Source organism: Panthera onca, chromosome B2 (assembly GCF_046562875.1).
Source record: "Panthera onca isolate mPanOnc1 chromosome B2, mPanOnc1 haplotype 2, whole genome shotgun sequence".
Lineage (NCBI taxonomy): Eukaryota > Metazoa > Chordata > Mammalia > Carnivora > Felidae > Panthera > Panthera onca.
In genome coordinates, this window is record NC_138343.1 from 22,309,601 (window position 1) to 22,331,453 (window position 21,853).

Below are 21,853 nucleotides of genomic sequence, written 5' to 3' on the forward strand. Positions count from 1 at the left end.
CACCTTATTTTCTCTTCTCCTCCTCTCCCTCCTTTCTCTCTCTCTCTCTGTCTCTCTCACACACATCCTCTCTCTGAACTTCTATGTCCCCTTTTGCAGAATGTGTAACACATTAATAATTATTACTCTTATTATTCAATACAGCCACATGCAAAAATTCACAGTTGTGGGGCGCCTGGGTGGCTCAGTCGGTTAAGCGTCCGACTTCAGCTCAGGTCACAATCTCGCGGCCCGTGAGTTCGAGCCCCGCGTCGGGCTCTGGGCTGATGGCTCAGAGCCTGGAGCCTGCTTCCGATTCTGTGTCTCCCTCTTTCTCTGCCCCTTCCCCGTTCATGCTCTCTCTCTGTCTCAAAAATAAATAAAACGTTAAAAAATTTTTTTAAAAAAATTCACAGTTGTGAGTATTAACATCAGTGATGGTTGTGAGAATGCTTAGACCACACCAAGACCTAGTATTTGCTGATAAATGTCCCCTGCCTGGTCACATCCATGCCTGTGAATCCAGCTGGCGCACCCCAGAGAATTGCTTAGGGTAGCATGTGGCCATCTAGCCTATAGTGAACATGACCTTATTTAGTGACATCAAATTTGACCTCTGGGTGTTCAGCACATGCACTGTTCCCTGTGGAACCCTCACAGGAGGGGAACGACCCTCAAAGTGCCTGGGGTAAGACTGAGAGACGAGGCATTCATCTGTTCCTCAGACGACCTCCATTCAGTATCTGGGAAATAAACTCTTCCAAGTGCCATTCTAAAACAGTTCTTTAGTATTATCACGTGGAACACACCCTGCAACCTTTGCAGAACGTCAGGAAACAGCAGTAGAACTAATTTTCTCCTATGAACTGGGAACAATTTTGTGAGAAGAAAACATAACCACTTTCTACTTGTATGATTTTTTAAAAATTACAACCATGACCCCTATGTTTATAGCAGCATTATTTATAGTAGCCAAGATACAGAATCAGCCCAAGTGCCCATAGATGGATGAATGGATAAAGAATATGGGAGAGGGGTGTGTGTGTGTGTGTGTGTGTGTGTGTGTGCAAAAGAATATTTTTCAGACATAAAAAAGAATGAAATCTTGCTATTTGCAGCAACATGGATGGAGCTAAAGAGTATAATGCTAAGCGACATAAGTCAGAGAAAGACAAATACCATATGATTTCACTCATGTGGAATTTAAAAAACAAAACAAACAAGCAAAGGGACAAAATAAGAGAGACAAATCAGGAAGCAGACTCTTAACTCTACAGAACAAACTGATGGTTACCATGAGAGGGGGGGTGTTGGGTGAAACAGGTGATGCGGATTAAAGAGGACACTTGTGATGATGAGAACAGGGTGTTATATGGAAGTGTTAAATCACTATATTGTACAACTGAAACTAATATCACACTGTATGTTAACTAACTGGAATTAGAATAAAAACTTAAAATTAAAAAATAAATTTTTAATTACAGCTATCAACACCCAGGTGTCCCCAAATTAAAAAAAAAAAATCTTTTAAACATTTAAAATGAGAATGATTGACTGTTTCCAAGCTTTTTGAAAAAAAAAATTTTAATGTTTATTTATTTTTGAGAGAAGGAGAGACAGAGCATGAGCAGGGGAGGGGCAGAGAGAGAGGGAGACACAAAATCTGAAGCAGGCTCCAGGCTCTGAGCTGTCAGCACAGAGCCCGACACAGGGCTTGAACCCACAAACCGTGAGATCATGACCTGAACCAAAGTCGGACTCTTAACCGGCTAAGCCACCCAGGTTCCCCTCCAAGCTTTTTTAACAGCATTTTGACCTGCCTCACCTCCTCCCCCACCCTGAGGTTGGGCCCCACCCCCACCTGTATAGGAGTTGACCAAGAGTGACATGAGCAAGATTTTATTTTTATCTTTTTTAGTTGTTATTTTTAAATTTAAATTCAAGTTGGTTAACATATAGTGTAATAATGATTTCAGAAATAGAATTTAGTGATTCATCACTTACATATGACACCCAGTATTCATCCCAGCAAGTGCCCTTCCTAATGCCCATCACCCATTTAGCCCATCCCCCGACCCAACACCCCTCCAGCAACCCTCAGTTTGTTCTCCATATTTAAGAATCTCCTATGGCTTGTCTCCCTCTCTGTTTTTATCTTATTTTTGCTTCCCTCCCTCTATGTTCATCTGTTTTGTTTCTTAAACTCCACATGAGTGAAATCACATATTTGTTTTTCTCCGACTAACTTATTTCGCTTAGCATAATACCCTCTAGTTCCATCCACCCATGTTGTTGCAAATGGCAAGATTTCATTCTTTTTGACTGCCAACTAATATTCCATTGGGGTGAGCAATAATTTAAACGTTAAATTATTTTTGAGAGAGAACATGAGAAGGGAGGGGCAGAGAGAAAGGGAAACAGAGAATTCCAAGAAGGCTCCACACTATCAGCACAAAGCCTGATCTGGGGCTCGAACCAACTAACATGAGATCATGCCCTGAGCTAAAATTAAGAGTCAGTCACTTAACTGACTGAGCCACCCAGGCATCCCAGCGTGAGCATATTTTTTCCATTGGATAAAAGAATTTTCTTCCCTCTGATTTTTCCCTTTTAGCCATTCACTCATTTATTCATTCATGTATTCAGTTCATTCAACAAATAGTTATTTGGTGCCCACTCCATAAACAGGTTTTAGCAAATGCTCTTAAAAAAATAACCAGAGAAAAGGTCAACACCAAGAACATTTTTATTGACTTTTTCTTTGAAATAGGGAGAGATTGCTGATTTTCCTTCTAGCAGTGGCTGCCCTAGGTCAGTTTCAGAAGCACAGTTGCTGTTTTCTCGCATGGGTTGGCTACCGTATATACAGAGCCTGCGAAGGGAGGGAATTCACAGAAATCAACAGGCAGAATATCAGCAGGACCAGCACTGACCAGTGGGGTCTCAGCTTTCTGGGCTTGTAGTCATAAGGATAACACAGGTCACATAGGAAATGTCTCCCCAGCATGGGTGCCAAGACCTTCCTCTGAGTGGGCCCCACTCCAAGCCAACACCCACATTGGGGCAGGCTGCACCCAGCCTGGGGATGGGGGAGGTAGAGAGGGGACCAAATCCATCCCACTCTCCACCTGCCATGCCAAAAAAGGAGTGCCCTTTTCCTAACTTGCACAGATAAACCCCAGTGCTGGCCCCACATCCACATCTCTTCTGACTTGAAACACCATCAGTTTTTCTTAACTGGCACTCAGCATTCTTACTGAGATTAAGTGTAGAATCCTTTTTGCTCCTTCTCTGCTTGTGCCCCCCAAGCTCCCATTTTAACCAGGGTAGAGCAAGGCAGAGGGTGGTTGTGGGGAGTGCCCAAGCCCTACTCCTCCAGCATCCCAATGTATAGACCTGTGCCCTGGAGGGGAGGGTAAAACTGGGAAACCACTTGAGAAATGAATGTCACCATGACGGTTACTGGGTAAATTGTGAGACGTTCCTATAGTTGCATTTTGTTCTGTGACCACCTAAATATTGATACCTTCCAGCGAGGCAAAAAAAAATGAGAACAAAGACTTGGTGTTCTAAATGTCCCCGAACCCCGACCCATTTTTCCTTCCCTTGTCTCCAACCAAGCACGTTTTTCCCTTCCAACCTCCCTTGGGTTCTCCATGTCTCTTCCACATGTCTGGGTCACCAGGACCATAGGTCACCAGGCAGGCTGGCACAGGGCCGTGGGGACCTGGGCTTCTCCACTTCTCTTTCAAGTGTTGGTGGAGGCTGGCAGCTTCTCTCCTTTGTGACTCTCTTCTCCAGTACCTGAGAAACTATATCCGCATCATTCCACATAAGAGAACTCATGGGTGAGAAGGATTTCATGGTCACTCTGGCAACATGATCTCCCTTTAAACCTCAACTGCGTTTAGACCCAATAAATTCTATGTTTCAGATGCTCTGCCAGATGATTTAACATATAATATCACATTGAATCCTCCCAGTAACCACACAAAAAAACCAAGGCCCAGAGAGTTCAAATGACTCAGTCCAAAGACATACAGTGGCAGCCCCATTGTCTTTAGACCCTGAGTCCAGCACATTCCCCTCGGTTTCCTCCAACTGTGGTCACTTTCTGTGTCCCAACCACTACAGTTGTGCCCCTTCCCACTGTCCTATCAATCTGTGGAGAAAAACAAATACGTCAGCCCTGATGGGCTGTGAGCATCCCCAAAGGGTCCCAGGTGGGGCACCATCAGCCATGACTTTACATGCTTGGGGAGCTGACTCTCCACCCAACCGTGGCTGTTGGTCACAGAGGAGCAGACAGTGGGTGTGCTCCGTCAGCCAGGAGAGAGCATCCTAGAGTACGTCTGTGAGTGAGCCCGGCCACTGTAAACTGAGCATTTGCATCTCCCCACTCAGCACAGCCATCGAACAACCTAGACTTGGGAATGCAAATGAGAAATTGCTGCTAACTGGGATGCCTAAAACATAATTTCTTCTCTATATTTCCTGTTTGCTATTTTTTAATCTTAAAAAACACACACACAGACACAAAGTAAAACTTCAAGAATAACGAATCTTACCTACCTTTATATGATCCCACTATGTTCTAAAATGATATCTCTATCTTTACCTTAAATGGAAAATCCTATTATCGTCAAGTAATATATCAAGGCCCCAAGGCCTGTCACATTTTACTCTGGCATAGGAATCAGATTCTTTTCCCATGAAGTCAAACACAAAGAGTTGGGTTGTACATATATTTTCAAATTTAGTTCAGGTTCTAGTATAATCATCGTGCTTACCTGGAAATTTAGTGGTAACAGAAGGTAATACTGAGAATGATTCTTCAGTGGATTTCAGAAAATGAAGAAGCTATTTTCATTTTTAAAAATTACTATTTTTGCCTCTCTGCTGTCAGAGATGACAGTGTACGTAATGTTTAAAGATGAATATTTCGGAGTCAGAAAGACCTAGATTCATATCTGTGTTCTGCCAATTTACTAGCTCTGTAACTCGGGTCCTTTGATTATCTTCTAAGTGTCAGAATGACATCAGTTGAATGAAGATGATGATAATGTTTGCCCCCAAGCCCATAGGGAGGGCTGGAGGGAGGACTATGTAAGTAAAATTATGAGTACAATGCCTGCATTACTAAGTAAACACTAAAAATAATGTGAGGTGCTATCGCTATTGCTAATGACTAATTAGTAATTACCAATTAATTAATAACTAATTACTATTATTGCTATTATTGCTATCGGTACAGGGGGTGCGGTTAAGCCAAGATTCTGGCACCAGATTCTCCATATTCAAGTCTTACTTCCCCTACTATTGTCCATGTGACCTTGAACATGTTACTTAACTTCTCTGTGCCTCAATTTCCTCATCTATAAAAAGAAGATTCAATACCTACCTCATAGGGTTGTGAGAATTAAATAATAAATATAAGTAAATCACTTGACAAAAATTGTCCAATAGAACTTTCTATGATTATGGGAATATTCTAAATCTGCACTGTCCAATATGATAGCCACTAACCACAGGTAGTTATTGAGTACTTGAAATGTAGCTAGTACAATTAAGGACTGAATTTTTAATTTAATTTAATTGATTTTAATTTAAATAGCTACATGTGGCTAGTGGCTACCATATTGGATGGTGCAGACTTAGAACATTGCCTGACTACCATAAAACCATTAGTATTATGGAGTAAATGCTAAACTCAGCAGTGGTAGTGCTGGTGCTGGTAAGCAGAGTTCACAAATAAGAAGCTACTTATTACCAGCAAGGCTAGAGAGAAGAAAAAATGTATTTTCCAATAATACATGTAATACATTATTGATGGCACTTGAAGTAAGTGTTGTGAGGTGAACTAATAATAAACTGTGTGAATTATATTGCTACCTAAACTACTTCTTTCTCAAACTTTTTCCCTCATTTCATTTCAATTTTGAATACAGTTATGCATATTATAAAGCATATGCTCCATGGAAGAGATCTTGTGACTTCCTACAAAGTAATTCCCTCTAAAAGTTTACATGTATGTGTGTGTATCTGCGTTAGTAACTATCTTGTTCACAAAGAATCAAAATAGCTAGTCATTATCATTAAGCAGTATGATAGACAAGAACTCAGGATGTCAAAATTGGAGAATGGTATTTAACTTGGAAAATCATCATATTTTATGTCAATATTTAAAACCATATTTTCACTGGAGTGCCTGGTTCAGTCAGTTAAGTGTCTAACTTTGGCTCAGGCCATGATCTCATATGCTCGTGAATTCGAGCCCCACATTGGGCTCTGCACTGACAATGCGGAGCCTGCTTGGGATACTCTCTCTCCCTCTCTCTCTCTGCCCTTCCCCTATTCATGTTCTCTCTCAAAATATATAAAAACTTAAAAAAAACAGATATTTTGGGGGCACCTGGGTGGCTCAGTCGGTTGAGCATCCTGTCATGATCTCATGGTTTATGAGCTCGAACCCTGGGTTGGGCTCTGTGCTGATAGCTCAGAGCTTGGATCCTGTTTCAAATTCTGTGTCTCCCTCTCTCTCTGCCCCTCCCCTGCTTGCACTGTGTATCTCTCTCTCAAAAATAAATAAAAACATTTAAAAATTTTTTAAACAGATATTTTTATTTTTTTTAATATTTATTTACTTTCACAGAGAGACAGAGAGCATGAGCAGGGGAGGGGCAGAGAAAGAGGGAAAGAGAGAATCCTAAGCAGTCTCTGTGCTATCAGCACAGAGCCTGACACAGAGCTCAACCTCACCCACCATGAGATCATAACCTGAGCCAAAATCAAGAGTCAGACACAACTGACTGAGCCACCCAGGTGCCCCCAAAACATGTATTTTTAAATGGGATATTGAAAACAATCAGAGCCATCAAACACATGGAAAAGACTTTGATGTCATGCAGTATGACATAGACTTTATCTTTTTTCTTTGGCCTGAGTAATGGCTACCCTTCTCTAAAGTAAGTACACATAAAAGTTTCTCCCTGACCTAACTTTCTCTGGATTGCTTAGGGCTTCTTTTGTTTAACTTTTTATGATAGCAAGAAAATCCAAAATATAACTACAATGATAAGGAATTATTTTTACAGCATGAAAGAGAAGGGACCGGTGAAGATTCCTTAAAAAATTAGATTTGGACAGACATTTTCATCCATCATGGCCTTCTCAGCATTTCGCAGATACCATAGCATGCTCCTTGCTCAAATCAGCACATACTGTGAAAATACCATGTGTGTGTTCCATTTTCCTCAAAAGAAGGGAGGAACATATCTCCACTTAATTTCCCTAAACAGAAAACAGTGATGTTAAATGTTACACAGGCTTTGTATTTGGTTTGGTTAGAGTCTCTAGGGTTCATTATCATCTCAGTAGTCAGGCAAAGGAAGTTTAAATTCTGGGTACAGAAGATGAATGTCGGGAAAAGGAAAATGAGTGTTCATTAACTGCAAAGGAAGCACTCTACAATGTGAGAATAGCCCTCTCCCTTCATTGCCCCCACTTCTCTCTGGCCCACTCCATTGTCAGGAAAGCCTGGGCAGTATTTACATGCCCATGGTAGCAGATGGCTACGATGATGACATCTGAGGGGAAACTGGTTAGGCATGAAGATATCTGAGAAGGCTTAATCTTCAAGTCATGGTCAGATCTAAAGCCTATCCGTGAAGGCCTGAGCATGGGCACCAACCTCTCAAACACTAAATTTCCCCATCACTGTCAAGAGTGACCTGGAAGGATGCACTTGGCTTTCCACAGTGCAGGAATCTTCCTGCAGAGGTAGCATGGAAATTGGCGTATGGAAATGATTCTTCACCTGGAGCCCACAGACCCAGGGAGGGCCATAGACAGACCTTCTGAGTCTGTAATGAATCCTCTAAAACCACATGTGAGAGGTGTATGTATCTTGTATTCATCACTGTGTATGTCTGTGTTGAGGAAGGGCCAGTAGCTATTATCAGATTTTTTGCAAGGGGCTTATGTCCATACTTGTAATAGCATGCCATGAAGATGGCAGATGGCTCTAAAATAGTTCTTCCCTGAAGTTAAAGGGATCCTAGCAGACTTCTACCAACAGCATCTCTGAAGTAGCCCCACTTTCTCCAATTCAGTTTTTGTAAACATTATCTTTATCTTGTATTTTTTTTAAATGTGAAAGTGTTCTGAAATTTTTTTCCCAACTTATGAGAAATATGTCAGCCACACTTGAGAATTAAGCCAAGAACACTAAGAGTATTCTAATAATGCACTTCTGTACTTCCAGTATCTCTATCGATAGAGTCAGGGCATCTGGGGAAGACGGTGAAAATTTCAGCCTGTCTTCCAAATGTGTTGTCTGCATCAGAGATTTTCAACTGGGGAGCAGTTTTCTAAGTTGGTTCCTAGAAATCAACAGGGGTGCTTAAAATAAACTTATTACAGGCTCTGCCTGAGATTCTGAGTTAATTGCTTGGGAGTGGGCCTACACCTCTGTGACTTTTAAAGTCCCCCAGCTGACTCTTTGTGCATGCCAGGCTGAAGACCACTGGTGACAGGCTAGACACACCACTTGGCATGCAATCTGCGCTCTCTTGGTGACACCTGCCATGGTCACCACCATGATTGTTGCTCTACCCCCTGATCCCTCTGATGGCAGGATCCCCCACCCCCACCCCAGCGGGTGTGGATTTGAATGTACTAAACACAGAGCATTGGGCTGCAATTTTCATTTTTCTCATAGATTTTTAAAATCCCATAGACATAAATTTAGACACAAATTGTGTCTTAAACAGTGAAGCAATGAAGATTTATTCTTTACTGCAGATTCAGTAAGTGAGAGTCTTTTTCCTGGGCATTATCCTTCCTCTTTCCCTCTATTCATAAAAAGGTTCATTTCCACATGATTTTTTTCTATATTATATGTCTGCTTAAAGAAATGGGGTATAACAATGGCTGGGCTGTTATGTAGAAAACTCAATAAATTCCATTGTTAAACAGTGAAATTAATTTCACAAATGTTTGCTGGGCACTGGCTACATGTTGGAGTTGAAAGTGCACTAAAATATAAATATAAGGTGAATAAAACAAGCTACCTTGAACATTGCTATTCCAAAAACAGTATGAGCCATAAGCTATGGAGCTTCTGTCTCATGCTATGCAGTGTTTTAGCTATTTTACATGCATTTTCTCATTCTACCCTTTTCTTAGAAAGGAAGAACTACTATTATTATTCCCAAGTTGTATAGAGCTTATGCAGATCCATCCATTCAGCATACATACCTCTGAAACAAACAAGAAAACCCCATAGCCACCTGGCCATTTTCCAGCTCACTGGGTTGGTGTTGGGAAGGCATACCATTCCTGGCACCTAATAAACACAGCCAAAGAGCCAACAGTAATAGCATTCCACGTCAGCAACCCCATGGGAATGTCAGTCCAGTCTTAGAGACAAGAAAACTGAATCTCAAAAAGGTTAAGGCCCCACTACTAGTAAGTGTTGAACTGACACTGAACTCAGGCCACCTCATGTGACGCTTTGCCAAATACCCAATCCTTCTGAGACTTGTCATAGATAAACTTACTAACAAAGAGCCTTACTCTCTCCTGGACTCAGGTGTTGTAGCTGTGGATGAAAAGTCTTTTTGGCCTATTTTAGCGTCCAGATTCCTTTTCTTCAAGTTCCACAGTGATGACTCCCTCTTTGGCCATATTTCTTCGAAGTGTGCCTAAAAGTAAGAAGGCTCAGTCACCCTGGAGCCATCTCTTCCTCTTGAACTTAGGAATTCCTCCACAGACACCGCCCCCACCCCCGGTGTCCTGGCAGGAAGCTTGAGTCCTGTCCAGAAGCAGAGTTTGCCTGGCCACCCTCACCATGGAAATGTGTTGCTACACCAAGTGCACTTCCATCTCCTGCTGATAGAGAGCAGCTGGTGGTCACGGCTATTAACCTGAGCTCTAATTAGGGTGGTTTTCCTAATGAGGAAAAGAGTGTGATCCTAATTAGTAATTTTCCATCTTTGTCTCAATAGGTATCCCCCAGTCAAAGCAATCAGCTAGCCTCATCATCCTGGTTCCATTGCCAAAGAATAACCATTCTGTAAAACCAGCAAAAGTGAAGATGGTTAAGGACACAGGAGAGCAGAAAGCTTTTATGTGCTGCTAATGAACTGCATTTTCCTCCCCCAACTCATGTCTTAGGTCCGCGGCACTAGGATGGTTGGTTCTGACATGGTGGTGACAGTTGAATTCACCAATCCTCTAAAAGAAACTCTGCGAAATGTTTGGATATACCTGGATGGTCCTGGAGTGACAAAACCAATGAGGAAGATGTTCCGGTAAGGCCTGGGGTGGGGACTGAGAAGGTGAGAAGTGAGTGGGCAGGCTTATCTTTCTCTGTCGTTTCCCAACTTACATATAATGCCAAAGGAATGTGTCTGAGAAGCTGCTGCCTTCTTATTGGCCATTTCTATGAGTCATGGGGTACAAGTAGGGTTGACTTGACTGGCACTTCCATCATTTAATCCATAAAACCACCCTAATGAGGATGCTATTAGCATCTCCCTTGAGGTAGTAGAGGAGTTTGAGGCTTTGAGGGGTTGGCTGATTTGGCCCGAGTTTCACAGCTTATAAGAGTAGTGTCAGGTGCCTGGGTGGCTCAGTCAGTTAAGGGTCCCACTTTGGCTCAGGTCATGATCTTGCAGTCCATGGGTTTGGGCCTCACGTCAGGCTCTGTGCTGACAGCTCAGAGCCTGGAGCCTGCTTCAGATTCTGTCTCCCTCTCTCTCTACTCCTCCCCCACTCACACTGTTTCTCTCTCTCTCAAAAATAAATAAATATTTTTTAAAAATGTAGTGCAAAGATTCAGACTCAGGGTGGCTGATTCAGAACCTAAGTCTCAAGCATTGTGCCCTGCTACCTCCTCATGTAACAGTGATACTAATATCTATTGAGTACCTACTATGTGGTAGATATGATGCTGAAAGATGTCCCTTTGCAAGGGTCCTTTCTTCCCAACGCCACCCCCCAGATTTTGCCGACACATGCACTCTAGAACTGTTCCTTTCAACAGAATAAAGGTGAGCCTCAAGACTTGCAGACTGTGTTCTCAGGGGACCTCAGGCTCTGTGATAATAAGAATGAAATCGCTTCATCCATGCCTAGTGCAATTGGGTTATGCGCTGCAGTTTCTGGGACTTCTACTGACAAAGAGTATCACCCAACAACACAGCCCATTTCATGGTCAGGTAGCTCCAATTGTTAGGAAAAAATTCTACCTCTTGATCCTACCCAGTGATCCTGTCATTTGGATTGGCACAGAACAAAGCCCAACTCTCTTCCACCTGGTGCCCTGCAAATGTTTGCAAACAACTGTCACATTTCTTCATACCTCCCCTGACTTCATCCCTCTGACCCCTGATGGGGCTTCAGCTTCCCTCATCTCCCACCTAACTCCAGTTTGTCAGGGCTCCTCTGAAATTGTGACACCCAGAATGGATCCCAATCTTTGAGGTTTATTACTTTCATTTCTACCACAAATAAGTCCCTGTCAGCATCAATCAATCTAGCATATTTCCTGTGGGTGACCTTCTAAAATAGAGAAGGGGAGGTGGAGGGCTGCGGAAAGTGCCTGATGATGTTAGGAATATCTTCAATGCGCTTTCTGAAAGTTACCTCTGAATCTGTGGGACCAGGCCAAGGCCTCCTTCACCCCTTCTGGGATGCCTTTAAAGAACACTTTGCCCACTAAGTGCTCTCTGCATTTCTTTTAAGTTACAGTGCTCACAGCCTTTGCAATCCCATTGTCCAAGAAATGCCTGCTGCCCATGAATGCAATAAACAACAGAGAAAATAATTTGAGTGCTTTTTAAAGAAGGCAAGCACAAAACATAACACCCTTCCTGTGCTAATAGGAAAGTTGCAGGAAAAAAAAATTAAATTAGAAATCATCTTCAGCCACAGGGAGAGGTCAGCAGTGGTAGCCTTGCTTTTGTCAGAACCGATAGCCTCACTCACCCCTTCTCACATCTTCCCACTTGAATCAGATGCAAGAATCACTCAGACAAAGTGAAACAAGTTTCTTCTTCAAAACAGAAGAAATCTGCATCCAATTTTTCCTTCTCAGACGGTATACCCCAGAAGCTTCATCTGAAGCTACCAGAACCCCCTGGTCCCTGTACACCTTGGCTATGCCCCAAATCCCACCTTGATCACAGGCCAATGCATGAAAAAAGACCATCTGTGTGTTAGAAGAAAGATTAATCATCACATGGTGTAAAGACCCACCATTTGGAAGGCATAGGGCTCCAAGTGGGTTGAGTGTCTAGGCATTTATTGTTACTATCTTACATTGGGGTAGTGAAGTGGAGTGAATCACGGAAAGGATGGAAGAGTCCAGTCCCTACATGGACACAAGGCAAATGCCCTGCCCACACTCTTTTTTAAGGTACTATTGGTACTTACTTCCAACACACTGGTCTATTGCAGATAGACAACAGACAGAAAGCCAGGTCCTCAATCTGTTTTGGGAATCCAGATCTATAGGGTGGATCTCTCAATGCAAGGGTAGCTTTATTTCTCCTAGACTGTCAAACATTGGAAAGAACTTGAGAGAGAAAATGTTTAATACCTGGGGTGGGCTTGGGACTTTGGAAAGAGCACTATTCTCTCTGTCTCCTCCTGACTCCAGCACACACATTCACAACTAAGACCCGAGCCAGCCAGCACCCACATCCATATTGTCAGATAATTACAAGAACTCCAGGGTACCCTCTCCTGCCAAGATCTGATCTAGAGTGGCAGATCCATGTAACAACTTGGACCCTTAAAAAGAGCAATTCTGCAGAATCAGAATCCTTCATAAGAGTGTATTCCTTTCTAGGATACACATCTTGAATCGTCAAGAGAATCACTACCCCTACCTATCCACCCACATTCCTGCCAGGGCCCTAGAAGGCAAGGGGTCTCAAGCTCAAAGCAGGGAGCCTGGAAGGCAGGAGCCAGAAAACATGCAATTGAACTAGGAACAAGGAAGGCAGTGCTGCTTGTTCCTTGTTCAGGGTAAGACCCAACTGTGCTCCGAGATGGTTTACCTGTCTGCCTTCTCCCACCGCCTCCCTCCTATCTCAGATGCTTGGAAGTGCTTGCCCCCACAGACTCTCAGCTTTCAAGTTTCTGCACTTGATCCTTCCAGAGCATCAAATAATTCATCTTCCAGATTCATTTTTCTCTTTAAAAAATGATCAGGTTCAGTAAGTTATTTCAAGAGAAAAGTTCCCTGACTTTGTAAATTTTGTTTTAAATTTTGAGTTTCTCAAGTAGGACAGAAGCTGAGGGCTAGACACACAGAGAACAACCCATAGATAGTTGCAGTTTATTGTAATAATAATCCCATTTGCCTGCGTGCGTTCAAGATGATAAATGGCCAGCATATCCTGATAGCTCAGCACATTAACCGAGAACCATTTATCACAACATCTATCCCCAGGCAAATAGGATTATTCCAGTATTACTCCACTTACCAATATGGGTAAATGATTCTTTTCTCTTTCTGTACATAGTTATCTGTAAGTAAATGCATACTTAGACATGCAAGTGTATCTTCATTTATGAGTATCTTTGTATGATTCTCTTGAGTAGGCATGTATACATGTATGAGATAGTATAAGAGTAAGAACCAATAACAAAGTGAAGCTTGGGGATTATAGTTTCTGTTGGAGGTAGTCACCTGCATTACATGGCCCCAGACCAGATCCTTAAGCAGGATGACTATTTTGCTAAGTGTTTCTGATTGATCACTTGGGGAAACCAGGGAAGAAAGAATGAATGGACCAGGGTAAAAATAGCACAGCTCTTGAGAAATAAATATCTCAAAACATGTATTCATATTGAATTAATCACTGTAAATTAAGGACAGAGAACTGTTGCTCTGCAAACAGGCAGGGGGAGCTTACTTTCCTAGTTACATTACAGAGAGTTCAGGCAGAGGAAGCAATGACCACAAAGGGGGTTGTGGTAATAATAATAACAATAACAACAACAACAACAGTAATACTTTTATAAACAACATTGGGCACTTTACCATATTTTGCCATGTTTCCAAGTGCAGTACAAATAGTAATTCACCACCACCCTCCCCCCACTCTATTCAATATCCCACAGTGTCTGCTTTTTATAGGTGAAGAAACCCATGGTGAGGTCAATGTTTTTCAAACTTTGAATCGTAAAATCAACTTACTGAGTTTGAACAATACCTATACAGGTGACGTGTGTGCACTTTTCACATAATTTGCCTATTATATAATGGATGGAAACAGTGTATAGAATCACATTTATAAAGAACAAAAATAAAGAAAATAATTAGCAAATACCAAATTAAGTAACACATTTAGACCAGTAGTGTCAAAGTCAATGCCTAGAGCAGCTCCAAAGTGAGGAGTCCCCAAGGACTTAGATGCCTTTCCCAATTCACTGGGCACAGAGATAAGAGTTTGAAAAGAATTTCTTATTTAGTGCCTAGATTTCTAAGATTTGGGGCATTTCCCCTTTTTATTCCAGAGGATGTACACCCACAGCCAGCTAAAATACATAGATTTTAGCTCTATTTAAGGAAATTTGGGGGTTCTAAGTTTACATAGAATAGGTTAAACACAGGTATGGGGCTCCATATTTCTCCTTGTACTTTGGCTCTGCTTAAAGTGATGCTCTATGGCCCTGGCACCCAGGGACAAATGGGGGCTTACATAGCTGAGGTCTTTGAACCACTCCAGACTTTCCTTGACAGTTCCCCTTCCTTGTAACCACCCCAGTCTGAGGCTAGAGAATCCCCAGCTCTTTTGGTCTCTCAGCCCCTTCATGGTACTAGTAATAAGTGCCATCCATTAGGGATGTATTCACAGAATGCCTCTGTACAACATGTTCCTCATTTCTGAGCATGAGCACACTCTTCATGTCCCCCAGCATATCTTTGTTCTTCCATGGTCTGGTCCATCAGATTGTGACTATGGAGGATTCCATAGGATCTAATCTTCCTTGCCTGTAAAATGAAGTCACTAGACTAAATGATTTCTAAGTCTTTTCTAATTCTGATGCGCTGTGCCTCAATAATCCCATGAAAGCAGGTCCCTTTTCTAATATACACATGGTGGTATATTCATCTCCCCAGTGCTCTCCCAGAGAAATGTTGGCCCAGGATTCTCTGCAAAGACACCCTGCACATACCCTCCCTGAGGGTCAGAGAGCAAAGACCAGGAATCCTCCATGAACAACACTGTAAGAAGCTCTTAATATTGAATAAAATGGCATCTGTCTTGCTTGTGAAAAAAACAAAAAAACAAAAAACAAAAAAGCAAGCACAGTGGTCAGAAAACTCATCTTTTGGCAGATATTGTATGAAATACAATAGTAGAAAGAGTATGAATTTGGGAACCAGAACATCTTGAGTCCAAAGCTCACCTCTGTCCATTAATAGCTGTGTGATCTCGGAAAATTGCTTTGCTTGTTTATCCCTCCACTTTTGTTCTTTTCTTTCTTTTCTTTTCTTTCCTTTCCTTTTCTTTTCTTTTTCTTTTCTTCTTTGATAGAGAGAGAGCATGAGAGCTGGGGAAGGGGCAAAGGGAGAGAGAGAGAGAGAGAGGAATCTCAAACAGGTTCCATGCCCAGTGCATATCCCGACCTGGGGCTTAACCTCATGACCATGAGATCATGACCTGCATGGAAAGCAAAAGTTGGACCCTTAACCAACTGAGCCACCCATATACCCCTCCCTCCATTTTTCTTAACTATTAAATATGTTAAATAGTATCTACCTCAAAGGACTATCATGTATATAAAACCTACATGTAACTTCCTCCTGAGGCTTCAATAGGGTGATATATGTGAAGCATCCAGAGAAGCCTAAATCCCCTCAACCCTGATTGACCTCAGTCATTCACTGGAGTGAGCTTGACCATGAAGCTTAGGAAAACCTCAGAAATAGGCTGCAAAGGAAGAGGAGAATACCATAACTACTAAAGGTCAGTCCCATTATCAGGATGGATACAAATGAGTAGCAGAAAAGTGCATGGTCAAAAGGACCCATTTTGTTGGTTAAACAGGATTATGAATTATAGAGCATGCAAATACTCCATCAGTTGGCAGCAGGTAAGGTTATGTTCTAGATCTTGGGCCTGGGAATAATGTCTACTCCAAGGGAATTGGCAATAACTAATTAGATTATCGGGACCTCAGCAAAGGCAGCTGGAGATTCAGCTAGGAGTCTAATCCAGGAGAGAATCAGAGTGGCCCAGAGTGAGCCAAAGGAGATTAGTCACATCCATGAGGTTGCTGTGGAGGCTGGAGGACAACCTCGAATTCAGTTGGCTCATGGCTGGTGGGAGGCTCAGCCCCAGCTTCACCACACATCTACTGGGTGGCTGGTTGATGCATTCAAATGGAAGGAACCATGACCCAATGGGTCTGTCTCTAGCACATGCCCATCTAGAGGCCTTATTTGCATCAGAACTTTTGGAATCAGCCCTTTGTCTTCTAACCACCATCCACTGAGAGAAGGAGAGCGTATGAATCAGGCAGGTGTTCTTACTGCTTCCTGATCAAGGTGGGAACCGGATCTACCTCTCTGAAGAGTAAAACCTTTCCTCTCTTTTCCATCCTTTCAGTGAAATCCGGCCCAACTCCACTGTGCAATGGGAAGAAGTTTGTCGACCCTGGGTGTCTGGCCCTCGGAAGCTGATAGCTAGCATGACCAGTGACTCCCTGAGACACGTGTATGGCGAGCTGGAGTTGCAGATTCAGAGACGACCTTCTGTGTAAATGCGCAGGGGGCTGAGATGGACCCAGGCACTGAGCCCCTTGCAGCCTTGGCTAAGGAAATTCTAATGCAAAAAATAGCTCTTGCTTTAACTTAGGTGTGAAGACCCAGCCAGGATTGCATGGGGCTCCAGAGTGGAGATGCCATGTATTTCAAACACAACTTTTCAGTATTCAATTCAGTATTCAATATGGAAGTTAGTTTTTAATCACTCCACCTTCCAAAGAATTCTGAGCATTAGCTTTAATTAAGCTCTAATTAAGCTCTCATAGCTCATAAGAGTAAAAGTCATCATTTATCATCACAAATGGCTGCAGCTCCAAATATCAGAGGACTTCATTTAACAAGGGGATTTGCTCAATACCTGGCTTCATGTAAAACAAGACTCTGATCTCCCACGCAGCCTTTTGGAGGTAGTATACTCCCCAAAAGGGAGAGAAGCACATGATTTGGGCCCTAGAATTCTATTCCCCCTTTTTGGAATTAGATTCTACTCTCTGTGTCAGAATATTTTTCCCAGGAATTGAGTACAACATCATTTTTCTTCTTGGCAAAGCCAGGGCAAGGTCTTTCATGTTGCACCTGCAGCAAAGCAACTGCCTGCCAAATTTCACAGATTTACCTTCTGAGAAGATGTGGCCCCATATTAACAAATTGCATTTGTGGGAAACTTAATCACCTACGAGGAGATAAGATAGCAGGTGCAATACTCAGATCTATTAAATAATGTAATTTTATGGTGAGTTCTATAGGAGGTGTCACACTGTGGCCTGATCAGCAGGAACCAATATCCCTTACTTTAACTCTTTTGGGACCACAATACTATAAAGTAACAAGGCTGATTTGGGACAGGGAGAATGATGAATTAATCTCCTTAATTAGTGATTATACTTCATGTGTCTCTCTGGGATCCTTTCCTTCACACAATAATGCCAGCCCAAGTACATTTTTAGAGATAGAACAAGCCCTAGAAGTTGGAGACTCTGGCAGATTTGGTGGACAGACATGTGGAAGGATGAACAGCCACTAATTTCCTGTTGTCCTTCATATCGCTCATGTTGAGACATCAGCTCAGGACTCAAGCACTGAAAGGTAATATGGACTCCATCTTGCAAATAGCCAGTGCTGCCACAGACCCAATGACAGAGGATGCTAACAACATTTGTATTATGCTCCAAGATTCCAACAGGCAAGGCTATCTACTATGGATTTGCAAGCCTGATTTATGGCCAAAATTACCCATCGATAATGCCTAAGGTGTGATTCTTAACAAAAACAAAAGCAAAGTGGGAAAAGCCATAGTGGAATTTTCTGATCTATATAACCACATTTATAAGCCTTTGAGACTGTTCCCAGCACCAGGAATCCATGAAGAATAGGGGTCACCTCTATAGTTGCATCATACCTAATTCTATTAAGTAATCTCCCAGCCTTCCAATACTCAATTTTAAAATGAAATGCATTTTGCTATACTGTTAAACTGGCTTCATAGAGTGTATTCTTATTAACTAGAGTGTAATTGAAGCTTCAAATAAAGTTCATCTGATTGTGTTTGCATCTTCACAGAAGTGAACACTTTTTTTATTTTCTTAATTAATTAATTTATTTTTGAGAGAGAGTGAGAGGGGGAGGGGAAGAAAGAGAGAGAGGAAGAGAGAGAATCTCAAGCAGGCTGTGCACCATCGGCACGGAGCCCAATGTGGGGCTCAAACTCACAAACCATGAGATCATGACTTGAGCTGAAACAGAGTTGGACGCTTAACTGACTGAGCCACCCAGGTGCCCCCAGAACTGAACACTTTTAATTTTCAATACAACATACTACTCACTACAAGTGCTCAAGAAACCACCCTTCCTTAGCAGTAGATAACTGACTCTGCAAGGAAAACAATCATCTCTCCTTTAAAGGAAATTACTTTAGTCGGTACTCATATCAGTTAGCTTTCCTTACTGCTCTCTTTACATTTTATTAACCGCATTCACCAAAGGAGGAAGTATACGTATTTAGTTCAAAACCAGCTTCCAGAAACTACAAAATCTCTGTAGATACTTTTTCATGAATGCTCTCCTGCATCATTATGGTGAATCAGTGGACAAACCAGCATGGATACCTATCATAATGAATACCCTTTTTGGTCTTAGAACAGAGGTGGAAAATATATGGCAAGTGTGTATGGGAGATCTTACATTCATGGCAAACATCACTGAATAATTGCAACTCAGATAAGACCTCAGAATTCTCCTCCACACAGTACTCCAGGCAGCTATTACCACCTGATTTAGAGTTGGCACTCAAAATAAAACCTATTCATCATGCCTAAGAGCCAGCCCATCCCCTCTGACAACTGGGATTCTACACTGTATAATAATGTTGCAGCTCTAAAAATCATTTTAGCGGTGGTAACAAGCAATGAATCTCAGCACCAGAGACTCTGAATTCTAGACTTTGCCTGTGCTAGTCCCCTGTGCTTCTGAACAAATCTTTATTTGTGTTTATAGCCTCAATAACCAAAGAAGGATAACAATACTTATGTTATCACAAGATTCTTCTGGGGGATATATCAAGCAAAACTTCACAACAACACATGAAAAACTATAGATAGATGATAGACAATGAAATAGGTAGATAGGTAGATGAGATAGATAGATAATAGAAGATAGATGATAGAGAGATGATAGATAGATGATAGATAGATAGATAGATAGATTAGATAGATAGATAGAGATAGATAGATAGGAGAGATTGTATGAATACATATAATTACAAGTAATTTCACTTCATCAACCCTGTAAAAGAAGTAAATGTAATTATTTCCAGCCTGTTGTTGCAGAACTCAGAAAGGCCTAGGAAGCCATGAATCATGGTAAATCAAGGTATGGATAGGAGCAATTAGTGAAATCTACCCCTGGTTTACTATATTTTCTTTAAATATTTTGTCTCCCAAAGTTTTTAAGAATATTGAGTTAAAATCCCAGGGTCATGGGATGGAGCCCCACTTAAGATTCATTCTCTCTCTCTCTCTCTCTCTCTCTCTCTCTCTCTCTTTCTCTCTCTTCCCCCTTCCCCACTTGCACTCTGTCTTTAAAATAATTTTTTTTAAAAAGGTGAGAAAGGTAGCATGTCAAGGGAGCTGTCCATTTCAAAGACTGATACAAGTATATTACAGACAACTTCCTAGAAGCTGAAATTTGGGCAACCAAGTAATTACCATTGGTAGAGACTGATGAAGACCCAGGATCTTATTCTTAGGGCCATTCTCACTGCTGTCTTAAAGACAAACTCTCCAAGTGAGTCAACTGCTTCTACAGATACTCCTTCCCACTTTAGGACAAGTGTTTCCTTTGTTTTCAGCATTTCAACTGTTTTACCTGCTTAAGTCTCTGTAGAAGAATGAAAACAAGATAACAAAAACATCTTTTGAGTATGTCTCTCAGAAATCTCTCTATAAAAACAAACACGTGAATAACTGAGAAGAAAAAAAACAAAGACCTCCACTGCAGCAGGATGAGTGACTAAGAGACTGTGCTCACCTCAAGTGCCAGGAGTTACACTGAGCATTTTTTAGCTCCAAAGACAATAGACATTTTTTAAAAGATGCTTGGTCAGCTTGCTGCTGATACAATTAGTGAACCCCCATTAATTTTCACACTAATCATTGTTCTAGGACTTAAGTAATTATTTAAGCAATGTTTCACCAGCCCTGAAACTAATTCAAACATAAGGGGTCCTAATAAGTATTTCCTATTAGTGAAAACAAGTACCCAAAATACAAAAAAAGCATACTTTCCTCTTCTTTTTGGTTTGAGCAAGTTTAGACAGTGAGGAAACATAGCATGAAAAATAATTACAATCAGACTTAGAGTTTGTTACCTAAAAATGGTAGATTATAGAATACCATAAAATTGTCATCACTGCTCCTATTGAGTGGTGGTGTCCACCTTCCCTCCCCTCAACTCTAGGTGGTCTCTATGATTACTTTGACTGATAGAATGTGGTAGAAACAATGCTACCAGTTATATGGCCCAGGCCTTGGGAGACTGGTGGCTTTAATTTCTTCATTCCTGAAATCCTTTCCATAGAAGACCTAAGCTGCCATGTAAAAGCTCAACTACTTTGAGACTGCCATCCTAGAGAAACTACATTCAATGCTCTGGTCAACCATCATAGATGAACCCAGCCTTCCAGCAACCTCCACCAAAGCACCAGACAAGATAATGAAGCCATCTTAGCCCCCACCCCCATCCCAGACCAACTCATCCACCAGCAGAGTGCCACTGAGTAACCTTTGTCACTTAGAGCAGAATAATCACTCTGCCAAGCCTTGCCCAAATTCCTGACACATCAAATCATGAGAGATGACAAAATGGTTGTTGTTTTACATCACTGAATTTGAGGTTATCTACAATGCAGTAAGATGAAACCAGAGCACTTAACCCAACAATCTCAGAAAGGAGAGCAATTTACTGATTAACAGCTTTTTTTGATTTGGGGAAATGTTATGTTTTTGAACTTCATCTTTTCTTTCCAAAAATATGTAGTGATATATAGTTTGCTGTTACTCAACAGCTTCCATGTATTGGAAGAGACCTAAACATGTATTCTTCCAAGTTTAATAATTTAAATATTGCCAGTTCCTTCAACTCTTCCTTTTAAGCTATGGTTTTCTGGGACCTTCATCAGCTTCATCAGGGATTGGTTAGATGCTGTAACTTGAAGATGAGAGAGAAGGCACAACAAAAAGGCTGATACTGCTCTCTCACAGAGACTTAGGAAGTAGGACCATTCCACTAAGAACCTCAAAGAGCAGGTCAAATCCTCTACTACCCCCATAAACCCAGCCTCCCCATGAGCCGAAGTACTGGGAAACAGTCTGGTCATGAACCTACGTGCCATTGTTTTCTCCTTGAATGTTCAAAAATGCCTTGATTTGCATATAGGTCTACACTGATTTAGCTCTAAACTACTTGAAACAAAATGGAATGAAATAATTTATTTTTCTATTAGTTATACCTAAACCCAAAATTTGTGGCTGCTATTACAGGTGAGCTGGATAATGGCCTGAAACCTGAAGTTTCTGGTTAAAGATGAGA

At 41.6% G+C, this 21,853-nt stretch overlaps 1 protein-coding gene and 1 long non-coding RNA gene across 5 annotated transcripts in view; one reads left to right on the forward strand and one right to left on the reverse strand.

The window, feature by feature from the left end:
- The window catches only part of F13A1 (coagulation factor XIII A chain), a 164,478-nt gene extending 146,153 nt beyond the window's left edge, over nucleotides 1-18,325 (forward strand). For both annotated transcript variants that reach the window (XM_078446667.2, XM_078446668.2), the window contains exons 14-15: nucleotides 10,156-10,292; nucleotides 16,611-18,325. In XM_078446667.2, coding sequence (XP_078302793.1) covers nucleotides 10,156-10,292; nucleotides 16,611-16,764 — 291 coding nt within the window. In that variant the 3' untranslated portion in view covers nucleotides 16,765-18,325. The remainder of the gene's footprint in view (nucleotides 1-10,155; nucleotides 10,293-16,610) is intronic.
- LOC144616357 (uncharacterized) lies at nucleotides 2,721-20,063 on the reverse strand. Of its 3 annotated transcripts, none has more exons than XR_013555519.2 (4): nucleotides 19,972-20,063; nucleotides 15,409-15,552; nucleotides 9,556-9,683; nucleotides 2,721-3,791 (listed from the first exon to the last, which is right to left on the reverse strand). It is a non-coding gene; the product is annotated as an uncharacterized LOC144616357 (long non-coding RNA). The 3 variants fall into 3 exon arrangements; XR_013555518.2 differs by having other exon boundaries at nucleotides 15,409-15,662; XR_013555520.2 differs by lacking the exon at nucleotides 2,721-3,791 and adding an exon at nucleotides 8,748-9,325 and having other exon boundaries at nucleotides 15,409-15,662.
- Between the last annotated feature and the right edge of the window lie 1,790 nt (nucleotides 20,064-21,853).